The following is a 17,025-nucleotide window of genomic DNA, read 5'->3' as shown; positions in this document are numbered from 1 at the left end:
CAGATGTGCTTTGAAGGATTCTGCTAATGTACACAGAACATTCAGTACAGTCTGCTCTCTGAGCATGCACGTTACTGATCACCTATTCTTTATTGGACACCATGTGTTTTTTTTAATTCAACCCACCAAGATAAACGTGTCTATTCTCTTCTAGAAAAGAGTGTTAACCGTGACCAGTGTAAAATTAATCAGTAGCCTTGCCTGCTTTCAGAGTAGTGAGTAGTGAGTGCAGAGTGGTGAGTAGTGAGTGGTGAGTAGTGAGTGGTGAGTGCAGAGTGGTGAGTGCAGAGTGGTGAGTGCAGAGTGGTGAGTGCAGAGTGGTGAGTGCAGAGTAGTGAGTGCAGAGTGGTGAGTAGTGAGTGGTGAGTAGTGAGTGGTGAGTGCAGAGTGGTGAGTGCAGAGTGGTGAGTGCAGAGTGGTGAGTAGTGAGTAGTGAGTAGTGAGTGCAGAGTAGTGAGTGCAGAGTAGTGGGTGCAGAGTAGTGAGTAGTGAGTGCAGAGTAGTGAGTAGTGAGTGCAGAGTAGTGAGTGCAGAGTAGTGAGTGCAGAGTAGTGAGTAGTGAGTGCAGAGTAGTGAGTAGTGAGTGCAGAGTAGTGAGTAGTGAGTGCAGAGTAGTGAGTGCAGAGTGGTGAGTGCAGAGTAGTGAGTGCAGAGTGGTGAGTGCAGAGTGGTGAGTGCAGAGTGGTGAGTGCAGAGTAGTGAGTGCAGAGTAGTGAGTAGTGAGTGCAGAGTAGTGAGTAGTGAGTGCAGAGTAGTGAGTGCAGAGTAGTGAGTAGTGAGTGCAGAGTAGTGAGTAGTGAGTGCAGAGTAGTGAGTGCAGAGTAGTGAGTGCAGAGTAGTGAGTAGTGAGTGCAGAGTAGTGAGTGCAGAGTAGTGAGTGCAGAGTAGTGAGTAGTGAGTGCAGAGTAGTGAGTGCAGAGTAGTGAGTAGTGAGTGCAGAGTAGTGAGTGCAAAGTAGTGAGTGCAGAGTAGTGAGTGCAGAGTAGTGAGTGCAGAGAAGTGAGTAGTGAGTGCAGAGTAGTGAGTAGTGAGTGCAGAGTGGTGAGTGCAGAGTGGTGAGTGCAGAGTAGTGAGTAGTGAGTGCAGAGTAGTGAGTGCAGAGTAGTGAGTAGTGAGTGCAGAGTAGTGAGTGCAAAGTAGTGAGTGCAGAGTAGTGAGTGCAGAGTAGTGAGTGCAGAGTAGTGAGTAGTGAGTGCAGAGTAGTGAGTAGTGAGTGCAGAGTGGTGAGTGCAGAGTAGTGAGTGCAGAGTAGTGAGTAGTGAGTGCAGAGAAGTGAGTGCAGAGTAGTGAGTGCAGAGTGGTGAGTGCAGAGTGGTGAGTGGTGAGTGCAGAGTTGGGAGTGGTGAGTGCAGAGTGGTGAGTGGTGAGTGCAGAGTGGTGAGTGGTGAGTGCAGAGTAGTGAGTGGTGAGTGCAGAGTAGTGAGTGGTGAGTGCAGAGTAGTGAGTGCAGAGTAGTGAGTGCAGAGTAGTGAGTAGTGAGTGCAGAGTAGTGAGTAGTGCGTGCAGAGTGGTGAGTGCAGAGTGGTGTGTGGTGAGTGCAGAGTAGTGAGTGGTGAGTGCAGAGTAGTGAGTGGTGAGTGCAGAGTAGTGAGTGGTGAGTGCAGAGTGGTGAGTGTGTGAGAGTGCAGAGTGAACAATTCCAATCCAAACCACATAATTCCATTACACACCACATGCATACACTCCATAATACATGGCTAAAAGACATTGCAATTTACAATGCCATTAGCTCTAACTCAAATAAATCCGAGACCTATTGCATTTCCAATGCTTGGTGATTACTGATCCTGATGTTTATATTGTGCTTAATCTCTACCTAGGCTCGTGACTCGCGCTGGGTTCGTGTCGGCATGTTCTCGTGCCTATGAGCTGTCACGGAGCCGTTAGAAGGAGTGGGGAGCCTGGCACTGCTGGTCGGGTTTTCTACGCAGTTTACTCGTCAAAATAAATGGAGCTACCACTGCTGAATCACTACGTCATTATTTATTTACAACGACTTGGCCCACGCAATGTAGAGCTCATTCCTGAAAAGGGGAAGAGGAGGTGATTGTCTGCCGAAGTCCGTTTGCCTAAATCTCCCGACAACGGACGAGAACTCGAAAGAAATTAGCAGCTCAACGGAAACCCGACAGCGTGCCGATCACAAGAGTCAGGTACAGAGTGGAAGCGACACTCTTGTGAGGACAAGGTACGTTATTTAAAATATTTAAAGCCGAGAAAGACAGAACCTTACTGCAGCACACTGCAATGCACAGAGGCTCAAATTTATGCGTAGGCGCCGGCAACAGAGATACGATCTCTCCGCCTGAGGAATGAAATATGAATAACACGATACAGCGCCCCCACCGCTTTTGAACTGAATTAAAGGGCAATTCACTCAAGGCCATTGCTTAAAGCGGCGAAGCACAATTAGTGGGCCCACAAGTGGAAACTAAAGCTCTGCTGCGAGGAAATTAAGGGAATTTCTGCATACTTTAAGAAAATTGATGGCTACTTTCTGCTGAGGGATAAATTAACCATTCATTGTGCTTTGTATCGGTGCATCTTCAACCTCAACTAGACTCTATTATATCTATTTGACAACTGTGATACACACACACTGTCATCAAGAGTGTCATATTCTGAGAACTGTGATACACACACTGTCATCAAGAGTGCCACATTCTCTAAGGCTGTGATACACACACAATACTACGTGTATCACCTTATATAGTGTCATTTAAAATGAATGTCAATAATGCAATTCAACACCAAAAACAGGGTCTGGGCTCACTGGCAATAAGGACAAGCCTCACCAGAACAATTATAAACCAAAAGCGGCACCAATATTGCCACACTGCTTGAATAATGGATCACGGGTGATCGCTTGAATCACTGAATAAAACAGTAATTCTCAAAGAATCTTATTTCAGAATGAATCAATTTTGTTTTATTTTTTACTTAATGCATGTATCAAATCAATGTGCACCTTTTTTCTTTTTTCAAATAGAAAACATTTCTTTAGTTCCACATAATAGATCACAATGAACACGACTTAAACAAGAGACAAGAATAATGTAATGTTTTCACAAAAATCACGACTTGCATTCAACATTCATACCACACAACATATCATATCTACATACATTACAGTTTTTTACAAATATTTACAATATCACAATTTGAAAAACAAACAAAGCATTGGAAATGAGCAAGTAAACAATGTTGGTATGTTTCCGAGTTAATCAAGGGTTCCTAATGCTGAGTAGAAGAGGTCTACGCGTTTCGATAACCCCTGGTTATGGGGAAATCTCATCAGGACCATATGCCTCTCCGTTGCTGGCTTCACTTTTGTGGTTGTAAATAGTCTTACGCCTGCTGTGGCTGTGTTATTAACTGGAAATTCAGGTGGAAGTGGAAATTGTTGATTTTTAGCGCGGGGAGTTCACGGGTGTTTGTGTCCGCATGAAGCAATGTTGCGGCGTGCTCCGGTCTCCTGTTTGGGTTGTGTCCGCTGTATTAATCGGGGGGTCCGCGCTCTTCGGTCTCCGGGGGGACCGAAGAGCGCGGACCCCCCGATTAATACAGCGGACACAACCCAAACAGGAGACTGGAGCACGCCGCAACATTGCTTCATGCGGACACAAACACCCGTGAACTCCCCGCGCTAACAATCAACAATTTCCACTTCCACCTGAATTTCCAGTTAATAACACAGCCACAGCAGGCGTAAGACTATTTACAACCACAAAAGTGAAGCCAGCAACGGAGAGGCATATGGTCCTGATGAGATTTCCCCATAACCAGGGGTTATCGAAACGCGTAGACCTCTTCTACTCAGCATTAGGAACCCTTGATTAACTCGGAAACATACCAACATTGTTTACTTGCTCATTTCCAATGCTTTGTTTGTTTTTCAAATTGTGATATTGTAAATATTTGTAAAAAACTGTAATGTATGTAGATATGATATGTTGTGTGGTATGAATGTTGAATGCAAGTCGTGATTTTTGTGAAAACATTACATTATTCTTGTCTCTTGTTTAAGTCGTGTTCATTGTGATCTATTATGTGGAACTAAAGAAATGTGTTCTATTTGAAAAAAGAAAAAAGGTGCACATTGATTTGATACATGCATTAAGTAAAAAATAAAACAAAATTAATTCATTCTGAAATAAGATTCTTTGAGAATTACTGTTTTATTCAGTGATTCAAGCGATCACCCGTGATCCATTATTCAAGCAGTGTGGCAATATTGGTGCCGCTTTTGGTTTATAATTAATAATGCAATTCAAGCGCCAGTCCAGTTTTTAGTTGTTCCAGGGGAGCCTTCTATGGATTGGGATGACTGGTGTGAGGCATTCGAAGTTACATTGTAGCCTTAGATGGCACTACATTTTCTGCTGCTAGAAAGAAGGCATTATTATGAGGAGCATTAGGAAAGGAGGGTCAAAGAATTGTTAAATATTTACCACCTCCACCAGTCGAGATTTGATGACATTTACTAAGATGCCTTCTTTAGATTATATACTAGGTTTGCAAAACAGGAAAATATTGTAATGCGAAGGCACAAGTTCTATACTCAACCACAGAAACAGAATGAATCCATTGACGAGTTTGTTTCAAGGTTAAGGGAATTGTCTATGAAATGCCAATTTGGTAACATGCAAGACAAAATGATTAGGGATCAGTTAAATGTTCAGTGTTATAGTAAAAAGACTCAGGAGAAGTTATGGGCTGCAAAGAATCCCTCAATTACTGAGGCTATCACCATAGCAAAAGTGGCAGAAGAAAGTGATAGGTGCATGAAAGAGTTGAAAACAATTCAACAAGGTAACTCTTCTGATGTTTCAGCAGTACAAATTGACTCTAGCGTGACAGTAAATCCCATACGCAAGAAACATGCACAAAGTTTACAAACTAAGCCAGGTAATAGAGGTACCACTTCATATATCAGACCCACAATGTCAAATAGGTATAAACAAAACACACGCTCATGCAATATGTGCGGTAGTCCTTTCCATTTGGCAGATCCCAAGAATTGTTTTGCCTTGACAAAAGAGTGCTTAAAATGCGGGAGAAAGGGCCACTTTGCACGTATGTGTAGGACAAGTACAATAAAGAAAATTGCAATGATAGAGTGTGACACACCTGATGAGGCAGAAGCCATGATGATTGTATCTGAGAATGACCTTAGAAACACTGACAATATTGTCTTATCCCGCCCAAAAGCAGATTTCGATGTAAATGGGAAAACCCTATTGCTTATGGTGGATACGGGCTCATTATACACAATCATTCCCAAGAAATTGTATGATACTTCTTGCAGTACAGACAAGTTAACTACATCAGACGTCATTTTGAAAGGTTATCAAGGGGCAAGCATTGGAGTATTAGGTTATTTTGAAGCATGTATTACATTCAAAGGAAGAGTTACCCGTGGCAAAATCTATGTTTCACCTCATGGTCCTGCCATTTCAGGTTGGTTACACCAGTATGATTTAAATATTAGAGTAGACCCCAGGGCTGATCCACCAGTCATGTGCGTTGACGGTGATGATTGCGATTTAGAAACTATTTTGAGCAAACATGGGAAAGTGTTCAATACAGTGTTGGGAGAGGCATTAGGGTATCAACATATTATTATGATTAAAAAGAATGTTGTACCTGTCAAACATGTTGCACGTAAAATACCTTTGTCTACTAGGGTTGAGGTGAGGAAAATTATCCAACAAATGCTTGATGATGATATTATTGAGCCGGTAGAAGCAACACAATGGTTATCTCCAGTTGTCATCACACAGAAACAGGATGGATCTTTGCGCTTCTGTGTGGACATGAGAAGCTTAAACAAGGCAGTAATAATGGACAATTTCCTTCTGCCCAACATCAATGAGATCGTTTTAGGGTTGGGTGGTGGGAAGGTGTTTTCAAAGCTCGACTTACGAAGCGCTTACCATCAAATCAAACTTCACCAGGATTCAAAAGAATACACTTCATTCATCACCCCTGAGGGCACCTACCAGTTCAAAAGGCTACCTTTTGGACTATGTTCAGCCGCAAGCACTTGTCAAAGGATCATTACGGACATCCTCAAGAATATTGAACGTGTAGTCTTTTTCCAAGATGACATTTTAATCTACGGCTAGATTCCAACGATCACAATCACATCTTAGATAAAGTTTTGTCATGTCTAGCTAAAGCTGGCCTAACGTTACGTAGGGACAAATGAGTTTCTGCAGCCATAGAAGTAGACTATCTAGGATACCATGTTACTGGGAATGGAATCCAACCTAAACAAGATCTTGTTAGTGCAATACTCAATGTGGCAGAGCCAAATGATAAAGAAAAACTGCAATTGTTTATGGGCATGGTGGAATACTATGCAAAATTCGTAAAAAATGTTGCAGAGAAGGTTGAACCATTAAGGGATATCTTGAGGAAAGGGAAAATGTTTACATGGGGAACTGCACAAAGAGATGCTTTTAACTTAATTAAGGAAAATATTGTGAATGCTAATATCCTTTCTAGTTTTGTACATTCCTTACCTACGATTCTGACTGTGGATGCAAGCTCTGTGGGCATTGGGGCTGTCTTAACGCAAAAACGTGCTGGTCAGTTAAACACAGTTGCTTTCGCATCTCGTTCTTCGACTGCGAGTGAGAGAAATGATTCTGTCATCGAGCGAGAGGCGTTGGCGGCTGCATGGGCAACAAGGTATTTCAGAGTTTATTTGTGGGGTGGTCCAATTCACAGTATTTGGGAACACATTGATGCCACAACTATGGAGCACCATGGACAAAAACGTAATGGCACATATTTGCAACTAATTGTTTGTATGTCTTCTGTGTCTGTTTTTGTCTTTTCGCTCCACAGGTGCTGATACACTCCATAACTAGGGGTATTTTTGGAATGAGCATCCCGCTCTTCCACCCTTTTTGATGCACTTTATCACTTTTTTATTAATTTTTCACTTTCACATCCCCAGGTCAGGGTGGACGATTAGAGAGTCCATACCGCTGGGGTTTATTTCCGTCCTGACAAATGCCTAGGTAAATTGAAACTACCCTTAAGGCTGAAACATGTTGACTGATTAAGTTCTGAATTAACCATCCATTACCTGTGGCACTAAATTCAGACACATACACCTTTTAACTGTGTCCTAGGGATCATTCATTAAACTTTTTTGTAGATACCCTTTAGACACTTTTTACCTTTAATTTACCTCACAACACGCCCATTTCACACAACCAGCTCCGCAGTGTGTCTGGCGTCGCAGCACATCGAAGAGGCACTCGGCCTCTTCCATGGGGCCCAATGATGAAGCATGACACTGACTAGGTCGGTGTGTGAGGGCTTTCTTCTCCACCCAAATAGGGTGTGAGTTCCACTAGTTGTTTCGCTCCATCTATGTGGCTTTTTTGATACTTCAACCTCTCTTATCTTGTTTACTTGCATTAAACCGGGGATCAAGAGAGTGTTCCTGAGTTTCCCTGTCTCTCTAATTTGTTATTTTGGGGTCCAATTCACACTCAGGACCGACCACAAACCTCTATTTAAGGTGTTGGCTCCTGGCGGCATCAAAAATTGTTCAGGCAGACTGGCCAGATTGGCGGTCAGTGTTCAAGACTTCACGTGCAAAGCTGAATATGTACCTGGCTGGTGTAATAGTGTTGCAGATTGTTTATCGAGGCTGCCAGATACAAAGGTTAAACCAGAGGAGTTAGTAACTGAGAATGTAGTTGCTTATTTGGAAGACCTTACGGAGGATCTTTCTAAATCAATTTCAAAAGACGAGTGGATACAAGCCATGAAGGAAGACCAGCTCATGGGAAATTTAGTTAGGGTGTGTAGGGAAGGTGTGTCCAGACAAAGCACAGTGTCACCCAATCTTAGACCTTATGTCCAACTACAAGATAAAATTTCAATGCACGGGGATTTCATTTTAGTAAGAGGCGAGAAGTATATTCCACCAGAATCCCTTAGGCCTTGCATCATTGGCTTGGCTCATGAGGGTCATTTGAGCCAGACCCTCACTGCTAGACGCCTCAAAGAGAATTTTTAGTGGCCGGGTATAGACTCCCAGGTTAGGTCTTGGGTAGAACGCTGTGAGCCATGTAGGGAGTCTGAGAAGAGGCTTCAAGTAGGAGCAAATATCCATTCTTGTGGACAGGTGGTATCTGAGGAGGGGGTATGGAAAAAAGTTTGCATTGACTTTATAGGTCATTTTTCATGAACTACAGGAGAGTGAGAAATTTGCGATGGTACTAGTAGACTCAACTTCAAGGTGGGTTGAGGTTGCATTCATGAAAAGTATTAATGCACAGTCCACTATCAAAGTACTTACAGACATTTTCAGAAGAGAGGGAATTCCTATCATGACTTTATCAGATAATGGCACACAGTTCACGTCTAGAGAGATGGAGAATTATTTTGCTCATGTAGGCTTGAAACACTTGCGTACTTTACTTTACAATCCCCAAAGCAATGGCCTATACGAGAGAGTGAATAGATTAGTCAAGGGCACTATGCAACTTGCTTTGGCTTCCAATTGGTCTGTCCAGAGGGAGATAAAGGAAATGCTTTGGGCATATCGCACAACTATACACCAGAACATGAATAAAACACATTTTGAGTTTATGAGAGGGAGATTAGCTGGCGCAAAATTGCTTCCGACATGGCTGCAAAAACCAGATTTGTTAACGGACCATCACACTGTCACGTTTAGCAGAACAAATATATCTGAGGGTGATCTAGTTAAGATCAAACCTAGCGGGAACCATAAAATGTTAACCAGTTCAGGGGACCTTTTCAGGTAAAATCTGTGTGTGGTAATTATGTCAGATTACAAAATGGCCAGACATGCAATCTCCGGAGGGTAGCGTTATATCAGAAGAAAGATAAGAGTCTGGGGTCACAGTTACAGAGGTCACGTCCTTGAGAAATTATTGGTGTAGAGGGGAATAGACCTGTTTGCGAGAAAATGATACCTGCGTATTTAAACGATTTTGTTTAAGTGTTTAAGAAAGGAGTGGGTAGAATTGTAATTACTGCCACTGCTAAAGAATGAATCATTGTTGTTTTTGTGATTCTCATTTTACCACATTTCTGTTTTTTCATCTTACGGTATTTAAGTTATCCAATTGTTATGTATCCAAACTTATGTTTATTTTTGCCATTGTTTTATGTCAAAGGAAAGGATATGTGTTATGTTTATATTGTGCTTAATCTCTACCTAGGCTTGTGACTAGTGCTGGGCTCGTCGACACGAGCCCAGCGCGAGTCACGTGCCTATGAGCTTAGTGTTCTGTTGCGGAGCCTTTAGAAGGAGTGGGGAGCCTGGCACTGCTGGGCGGGTTTTCTACGCTGTTTACTTGTCAAAATAAACGGAGTTACCACTGCTGAATCACTCCGTCATTATTTATTTACAACAAGTGTGCTACCATTTCATGCTTGCCTGGTTTAGCTATAGGGAGATGGGCAGTGGATTCCCTCCTTGGTCATCACCTACCCAGTCGGTCTTTAGACAGTCTTCTTTTCGTCCCTCCGTATTGTCTCTTCCCTTATCCTCCCTTTCCCACCTCCCCTGCTACCTCCACTACTTTTCTCTCTCCTTTCTCTCCTTTCCTAATTGCATTGCATATTTTTGGGGGATTTATTGTGTAATTGTAGAACTTTTTCTGTTACATCGTTGATTTTCTGTTATATTGTTGATCCTCATGTAAAGCGCTCCGATACCTCCGGGTCTAGCCAGCGCTATATAAAACTCTTTAAATAAATAAATAAATAAAAGTGATCGTTTTTAAACATTCTTCAATAAAAGTATTAGTTTTGCCGGGGACATGTAATAGGCACCAAAATCTGCGTGTTGTCTCTCAAAAACTAGTAAATGGATGGAATGTATTGCACCGGATAAAGTCCTACTCACTACATTGGGATTTCATCTGGTATAATAAATATCACACCACTGACGGGGACACACATGAGTGCTCCAGTGATAAGATCCTATTGACGGAGACCAGGATTCGGAGTAATTAACCCCTTGGCCTCTGCGGTAATTCAGCCGCGGCGCTAGGGGGGAGGGGGGCCGCTGGGCGCCGCCATGCTCATGACAGAACTACTCCGTCACGAGAAGCGGTGGCGCTGTGCTTGTGACGGAATGGTTCCGTCACGGCTCCGCCCGCCTAATAGAAGGCTCAGCGCAGGCGCAAAATCAGCGCCGTGCAGGCGCGGCAGCCGGGCCGTGACGGAACCATTCTGTCACCAGCACAGCACCACTGTGGCTTGTGACGGAATGGTTCCGTCACGAGCATGCAAGGGGTTAAGACTACTGGTAAGCAATCGAATTAAGCATCCATCCTAGTCCACAAAATGCAGCAAGGTAGCAAACTCTCCCAATTCAGACAAACTAAGCGAAAATACCTATCATTCTTGGGACAATGATGGCAAGAAAACACAATTCAATCTGGCATGGTAATGTAACGGTTATGTCATGATTACGTTTTTATACCTACAAATATTGTAGCAAATGATTTTGCAAATGTGCAACGAGCTTAAAGTCGACACTGTCGGACAGTGCGGTCACACACCTCAACTAAAGAAATACACAAACCTTGATAGTCATACAACATGGTAATTACTTTGACATAACTGCATGGTAACTGATTATGGCTATAAAAGCACGAGACTTGAAACTTGTGTGATGGTCCTCGAGAAAGTCATATGTCCACTTGCCCTACTAATACTCTCCGCCTCCCATTCGTCTGGTTTGCCCTCCCGCCCCTCTTGCACTACAGCAGCCCGCCAACCCATTGCTTTCGCTTCAAGGACACTCCATGTCTCCAGGCCGACGGCGCCCTTAAGGGGCGTACGCTCTGACGCACTGAGAGCGCCGCGACGTCACTGGAATATTTCATTCCGTCTCCGGGTGACGCTGCGCACCAGTCTTTCGGCTCGTGACGACCCAGCCTGCAGTGTGAGGCAGCGGCGGCGTTCTCATCCCCCCGTCCAGCCATGAAGATCTGGGCCTCCGAGCACGTCTTTGAGTAAGTCCCAGGGGGTAGTAGGGAGCCGGTTGACTGGAGGGAGAGTGTCTGTCTGCCGGTCCTCTCTCCCGGCGTAACATGGCCGCCGCAGGAGAGTTTCAAGGTATAGGGGAGCGCGGGCTGCAGCTTCGCAGTGGAGACCAGGCGGCCCAGCCTTGGGGCTCTCTCCGGCTGGCTGTAGGAGGCCTCACGGGGAACTCGAGTGAGGTTCAGGCTGGTAGACATCTGGAGTCCATTAGAATAACCAGTAGCTGACTCAGAAAACTAGCTCATTTTAAATGAAAACATGACATATCGGTTTGCGTGTTGCGGCCGTTGGGCCGTTATCTGTGTAGATTTTACATTATTTATTCTACTGTAAACATAAGTAGACTCGATACGCTATGGATAGGGGGTTGTTGGATCCGTTTAAAAGGAAGGGCACCCACGTAGGTCATCGTGCCCACAATGCCTTGTGATCAAGTTGTCTGTGGGTTGGCCGTTATGGGTCAATTGGAGCTCAGTGGCTTAAAAGCCTGCTGCTGACATCTGCTGTAACCTGAATGTCACGAGTGCAAATCTCAGCAATTCTTTTTTCGAGATCAGGATATTAACGTTCTGTATAAATTACTCTGCAGTAATGGGTAATCTCTCCCAACTAGTTTTCCTACATGTACGTGCACGTACCCTGACACGGTGCCAATGCAATGCGCCTTGAGGCTTCTGCATGTAGTACTGTGCCACAAAATAAATATGCTTGATTGGTGTTTTCCAGGCAAAATCCCCACACTTTTACGTTTCTTGTGAGTTGAAGTGTATCAAACCTTAAGTGTTACTTCACGCGTTTATTCACAACGGTTTGGGCTTCCTGTTTTTTGATTTTGAGTCGCACAGTTTAATGTTTTGTCAGCTGAATTAGAAATTTGGTCTGCTGGTTTCACCGTAGATTACGTAAATGCTCTCACCCACGTTTCAATTAGGTGAGGTGTTAATATTCCGCTGCCCAAAGTAATGGAGTAGTGTATTTCCCCACGATCGATACATAGTGTCATCGATGTCAAACGTGTAGGATTCTAGGAGCTATGTCCTGTCTCAATAATATGTATTATTTTAATGTACTTTAAGCCGTATTTTTATTTCTTCATCCTGTGCAATTTGTGGCCAACCTTCTTATGTGGGTCAGATTGAGATTTCGCTGTCCTGTTCCTGTCCTCCTACAAAGGCGTGCCTGTGCTATTAGTGTGCGGCCACGTAAGAACTGGAGGTAAAGCAAAATGAATGGAGGCGTCAAGTTTGGCTTATTTATGGTCTTGTAGATGGTCGACTTGCCAAGTTCGTACACTAGCAATACCACAGCATGATGATGAACGCACACAGACCCATTTTTTTCCCCTTGGTTTGGGTGTCTGGTAGGAAGGGATACCTTTTCTCGCACGTGCTGGTTTTTTTTTGGGGGGGGGGGGGCGTGAGGTAGGGAGGTGTTCTTTCAATCGTTTCACAGATTGCAGATTTTTTTTAGGTCTGTCTATCCAGGGCCTCTTAGTGTTACTAAAATTATGTTTCTAAAATACCTACTTATAGAGCTTTCGGCCAGCGCTCTTCATTCATCGATATGTTACTGTGCCATTCACCTTTTAATTCATCCAATATCTAACTTCAGTGAGAGATGAGCTTATACTTTTTTAATGATAATATAAACCTGTTGTGCAGTTTTAGAAGGACTGGTTTTAGTCTTAGGTTACACATTGTGAATGTATTTTATAAACTGAGTTTTTATGGTATAAGATTTATATAATTGAAGAAAAAAATGAGATCGAATATTACTAGTCACCAAGAGCACATTAGAGAGCACATCCTTACACAAAGGAGTTCTCTTAAGTGTCAGGATAACTGTGGCGAGGTGTGCTTTTTGAGACTATTTTTGGTGTCAGCTATTTATTTATTTTCCAATTGAGTCTGGTAGCTTCACCCAATAATAAAGTTTTGCTTTGAGCAAACAGGAGGAGGCATCGCTATCGTCCATAAGAACTCCATCCGCATCTCAACCAGCTCTGACGCCTACCTCGCCAACGCCGAACACCTCCACTTCCAGATCCACATCGACCCCAAAACCACACTCAGAGGCACCCTCCTCTACCGACGTCCAGGACCCTGTGCACAATTCAGTGACGACATCACTGACGTTATCACTCCACACGCCCTCCCCTCCGAGGATTACATTCTATTGAGAGACCTCAATTTTCACCTGGAAAAGAGAAACGACGGCAGCACCACCACCCTTCTGGACAATCTTGCCAACCTCGGACTCAAACAACTGGTCACCACCCCCCACGCACATTGCTGGCCACACACTAGACCCTATCTTCACTTCCAGCAAACATGTCTCCTTCAGTCACATCACAGCTCTTCACTGGACGGACCACAGCTGCGTTCACTTCATATACAACAAGTCCACAATCTACAACCATCCTCAACCCACCATGCGAAGAAACTGGAACAAAATCACCATCAACCAGATCTCCTCATCGCTTCTTCAAAACCCTCCTGTCCACTCCTCAAACCCCGACCAAGCAGCCACTAACCTCACCCAATGGATATCCAACAGCGCCGACATCCTAGCCCCGTTGAAAAAACGTCAAAGCAAACCAGGCAGCAAAAACGCCTCCTGGTTCAACGATGATCTTAAGAAATCGAAGAAACTCTGTCGCTCCCTCGAAGGCCTGGAAAAAAAGACCCAAACACCAGCACCAGGGACGCCTTCAAAAATGCCGCCCGCATACACCACCAACTAATCCGGTCTGCCAAGAAAGCCGCACTCAAAGACCGACTAGACGACAACGCCCACAACAGCAAGGAACTATTCAACATCGTCAAAGAATTCACCAACCCATCAGCCAACTCCAACGACATCACCCCTTCCCAAGCCCTATGCGACTCCCTAGCTTCCTTCTTCCACAACAAAATCGCAGACATCCACAACAGCTTCGACAACCGACCCGGAGACCAACCCACCCAACCTTCTGCAGGACCTTCACCCCCCCTGAACACCCTCAACGACTGGAACCCAATCTCCACTGAAGACACCATCCGCCTGATGAACTCCATCCACTCAGGATCCCCAACTGATCCATGCCCTCATCACATCTTCAACAAAGCAGACTCCATCATAGCACCACACCTCCGAGATGTCATCAACTGCTCCCTCAACTCCGCCACCTTCCCGGAAAGCTGGAAACACGCAGAACTCAGCGCCCTTCTGAAAAAACCCACAGCTGACCCCACCGAACTCAAAAACTACTGCCCCCATCTCGCTTCTTCCATTCCCGGCCAAAGTAATCGAGAAAGCTGTCAACAACCAACTCGCCGCCTTCCTCGAAACCAACAAATCCCTTGACTCCTCACAGTCCGGCTTCCGAGCCAAACACAGCATTGAGACCGCACTCATCGCTGCAACTGACGGCATTCGAACTCTACTGGACAACGGAGACACAGTCGCCCTCATCCTCCTCGACCTCTCCGCTGCCTTCGACACAGTCTGTCATAGCACCCTTCTACAGCGCCTCAGAAACGTCGGAATCCAAGGAAAAGCACTGGAATGGATCACTTCGTTCCTCACCGGAAGAACCCAGAGAGTCCGCCTCCCACCATTCAAGTCAGAGGCCACTGAAGTCATTTGTGGCGTGCCACAAGGATCTTCTCTCAGCCCCACCCTCTTCAACGTATACATGAGCCCCCTTGCGACCATCGCTCGCCAACACAACCTCAACATCATCTCCTACGCTGACGACACTCAACTGATCCTCTCACTCACCAAAGACCCTAACCCCGCCAAAACCAACTTACACGAAGGAATGAAAGAAGTAGCCGAGTGGATGAAGCACAGCCGTCTGAAACTGAACTCCGACACAACAGAAGTCCTCATCTTAGGCACCTCCCCCTCCGCCTGGGACGACTCTTGGTGGCCAGAGGCCCTTGGAAAGGCACCCATCCCGACAGACCACGCACGGAACCTGGGCGTCATCCTGGACTCCTCCCTCTCGATGACCAGACAAGTCAACGCTGTTTCATCATCTTGTTTCAACATTCTTCGCATGCTCAAAAAAACATTTCGCTGGATCCCCACCGAAACTCGTAAAACGGTCACCCACGCACTGGTCACTAGCCGCCTGGACTACGGAAACACCCTCTACGCATCCAGAACGCTTCTGCCAGGCTCATACTAGACATCCCGCGTAAGGAACACATCTCTGGTCACCTGAAAAACCTCCACTGGCTCCCCGTAAATAAGAGGATTACTTTCTGCCTCCTAACCCACGCACACAAAGCACTTTACGAACTTGGCCCTGAATGCCTCAACACACGACTGTCCTTCTACACCCCCTCCCGTCAGCTACGATCCTCCAACCAAGCTCTTGCCACTGTACCTCGCATCAACAAAACCACCATGGGAGGCAGATCCTTCTCCTACCTGGCAGCTAAAACTTGGAACTCTCTTCCTACTCACCTTCGCCTTACTCAGAACCACCTAGCATTCAGAAAGCAACTTAAAACTTGGATATTCGACAAGTAATTCCCCACCCCTCCTCAAGCGCCTTGAGACCCTATGGGTATGTAGCGCGCTATATAAATCTTTTGACTTGACTTGACTTGCCAATGATTGTTATAATTATGTAATATCCAAAGGTTAACGTGTAAACCTGGGTGCCATATAATAGGTTCCATTTAAATGGTGTAAAATACAGGGATTTTGCTACCACTAAGACTGACACATATTTGCAGCTACGAATTATGGCTACCATTGATGGGAATTAATCCAGTACTGGAGCCAAAGGTGAAAAAATTAGGAATATTGTTAGACTGAAACCTGCAAATAGAGAATCACATTAAGTAAGTAATTAAAAACATTTGCATGCGGATCCTGAAAAGAACTATTTTCCTTTTTTTAATATTCTCAAATAATCCAAAAAATGAATGCTTTTATATTTGCTGGTTTTGGCTGCTGCAAAACATTCTACTTAGTTCTGCCGCTAAAATCTCTTATGAAAGTGCCCAACGACTAAAATTGAAAGCACTAAGTCTAGTAAACAAGTCTACAGAGACCAGCTGAGGGGATTTTTCTCATTTTATAAACCAAGGCGCACTCTGAGGTCTAGGGAGGCCTGCCTATTGGCGATTGTCTTTGCCAATACACCCTAAGTTTTGAAATTCCCTTGCTTTGTCATAATGGAAGGACGCCTGTTTTCTAGGGTTCTTTATTCTTGGGAAGATCTTTGAAAACCTGGCTGTTTGCTGCAATAGCAGATTCATAATTGGCAGTCGGTGCTTATCACTAGACAGGTTCCTAGTACAAACGACTAGCACCAAGTTACCCTCTTATAAGCGTTTTAAATATATAAATGAGCTGTAGTGATGTTTTTAGTGGATCCATGTATTCGTTTGTCTGTAATCCACTGATAATTTATTTTAACTGTTTTTCTGCAGTCCCCGTGCAAAGACATGTTATAAAGAGTGTTTAAAGGGAAATGTAGAAGTGCTGGTACCCACTATCCATAGTACATGCTTGGTCATGAGAAGTGCTGGTGCTCACATTAAATGTACTGCAACAGGGCTGAAAAGTAAAAGTACTCTCCCTTTGAAATCAAAGAAGTGCAGGTACTCGGTACCAGACAGTGCCTGCCCATTTAATGCACTGGTTATAAACCTTTCTTTTGGACATACCCCTCACCTTCACATAAATGGATCTTTCACCAAATTGAAACAAATCATTAGGCCAGCAAATGGACTGAGTTCCTACCATTTCTTGAAGACATAGGGCCAGAATTATGACCCTCCATAGTTGAGACCTGCAATTGGCATTGTTTTGCAAATTGCCAACACTGATGTACAACAGTGTGACACTGTTTGCAAAATCAAATGGATTGCAAAAGACCAGTATGTCTGTGACTGATTTTTCAATAATTTAATAAAGAAGTTTTATATATGCAGCCAGTTTTTCTTTAACCCTTTCGCTGCAGCCGCGATT

The 17,025-nt window shown here is 44.4% G+C and overlaps 1 protein-coding gene across 2 annotated transcripts in view; it reads left to right on the top strand.

Moving 5' to 3' along the window:
• Window positions 1-2,064: 2,064 nt before the first annotated feature.
• Window positions 2,065-17,025, top strand: part of PRELID3B (PRELI domain containing 3B) — a 31,432-nt gene continuing 16,471 nt past the window's right edge. Inside the window, exon 1 of one of the 2 annotated variants that reach the window (XM_086932644.1) lies at window positions 2,065-2,188. Coding sequence is in view for 1 of the 2 variants with exons in the window: in XM_086932643.1 (XP_086788769.1) it covers window positions 10,993-11,024 (32 nt within the window). In the remaining variant the exon portion in view is untranslated. Of the gene's footprint in view, window positions 2,189-10,699; window positions 11,025-17,025 lie in introns of those variants that run through there. The other variant, XM_086932643.1, reaches the window with a different exon arrangement.

The sequence above is a fragment of the Lissotriton vulgaris genome, chromosome 7 (assembly GCF_964263255.1).
Source record: "Lissotriton vulgaris chromosome 7, aLisVul1.2, whole genome shotgun sequence".
Lineage (NCBI taxonomy): Eukaryota > Metazoa > Chordata > Amphibia > Caudata > Salamandridae > Lissotriton > Lissotriton vulgaris.
Note: the sequence above shows the minus strand (reverse complement) of the source record. Positions and strands in the feature narration are given on the sequence as shown.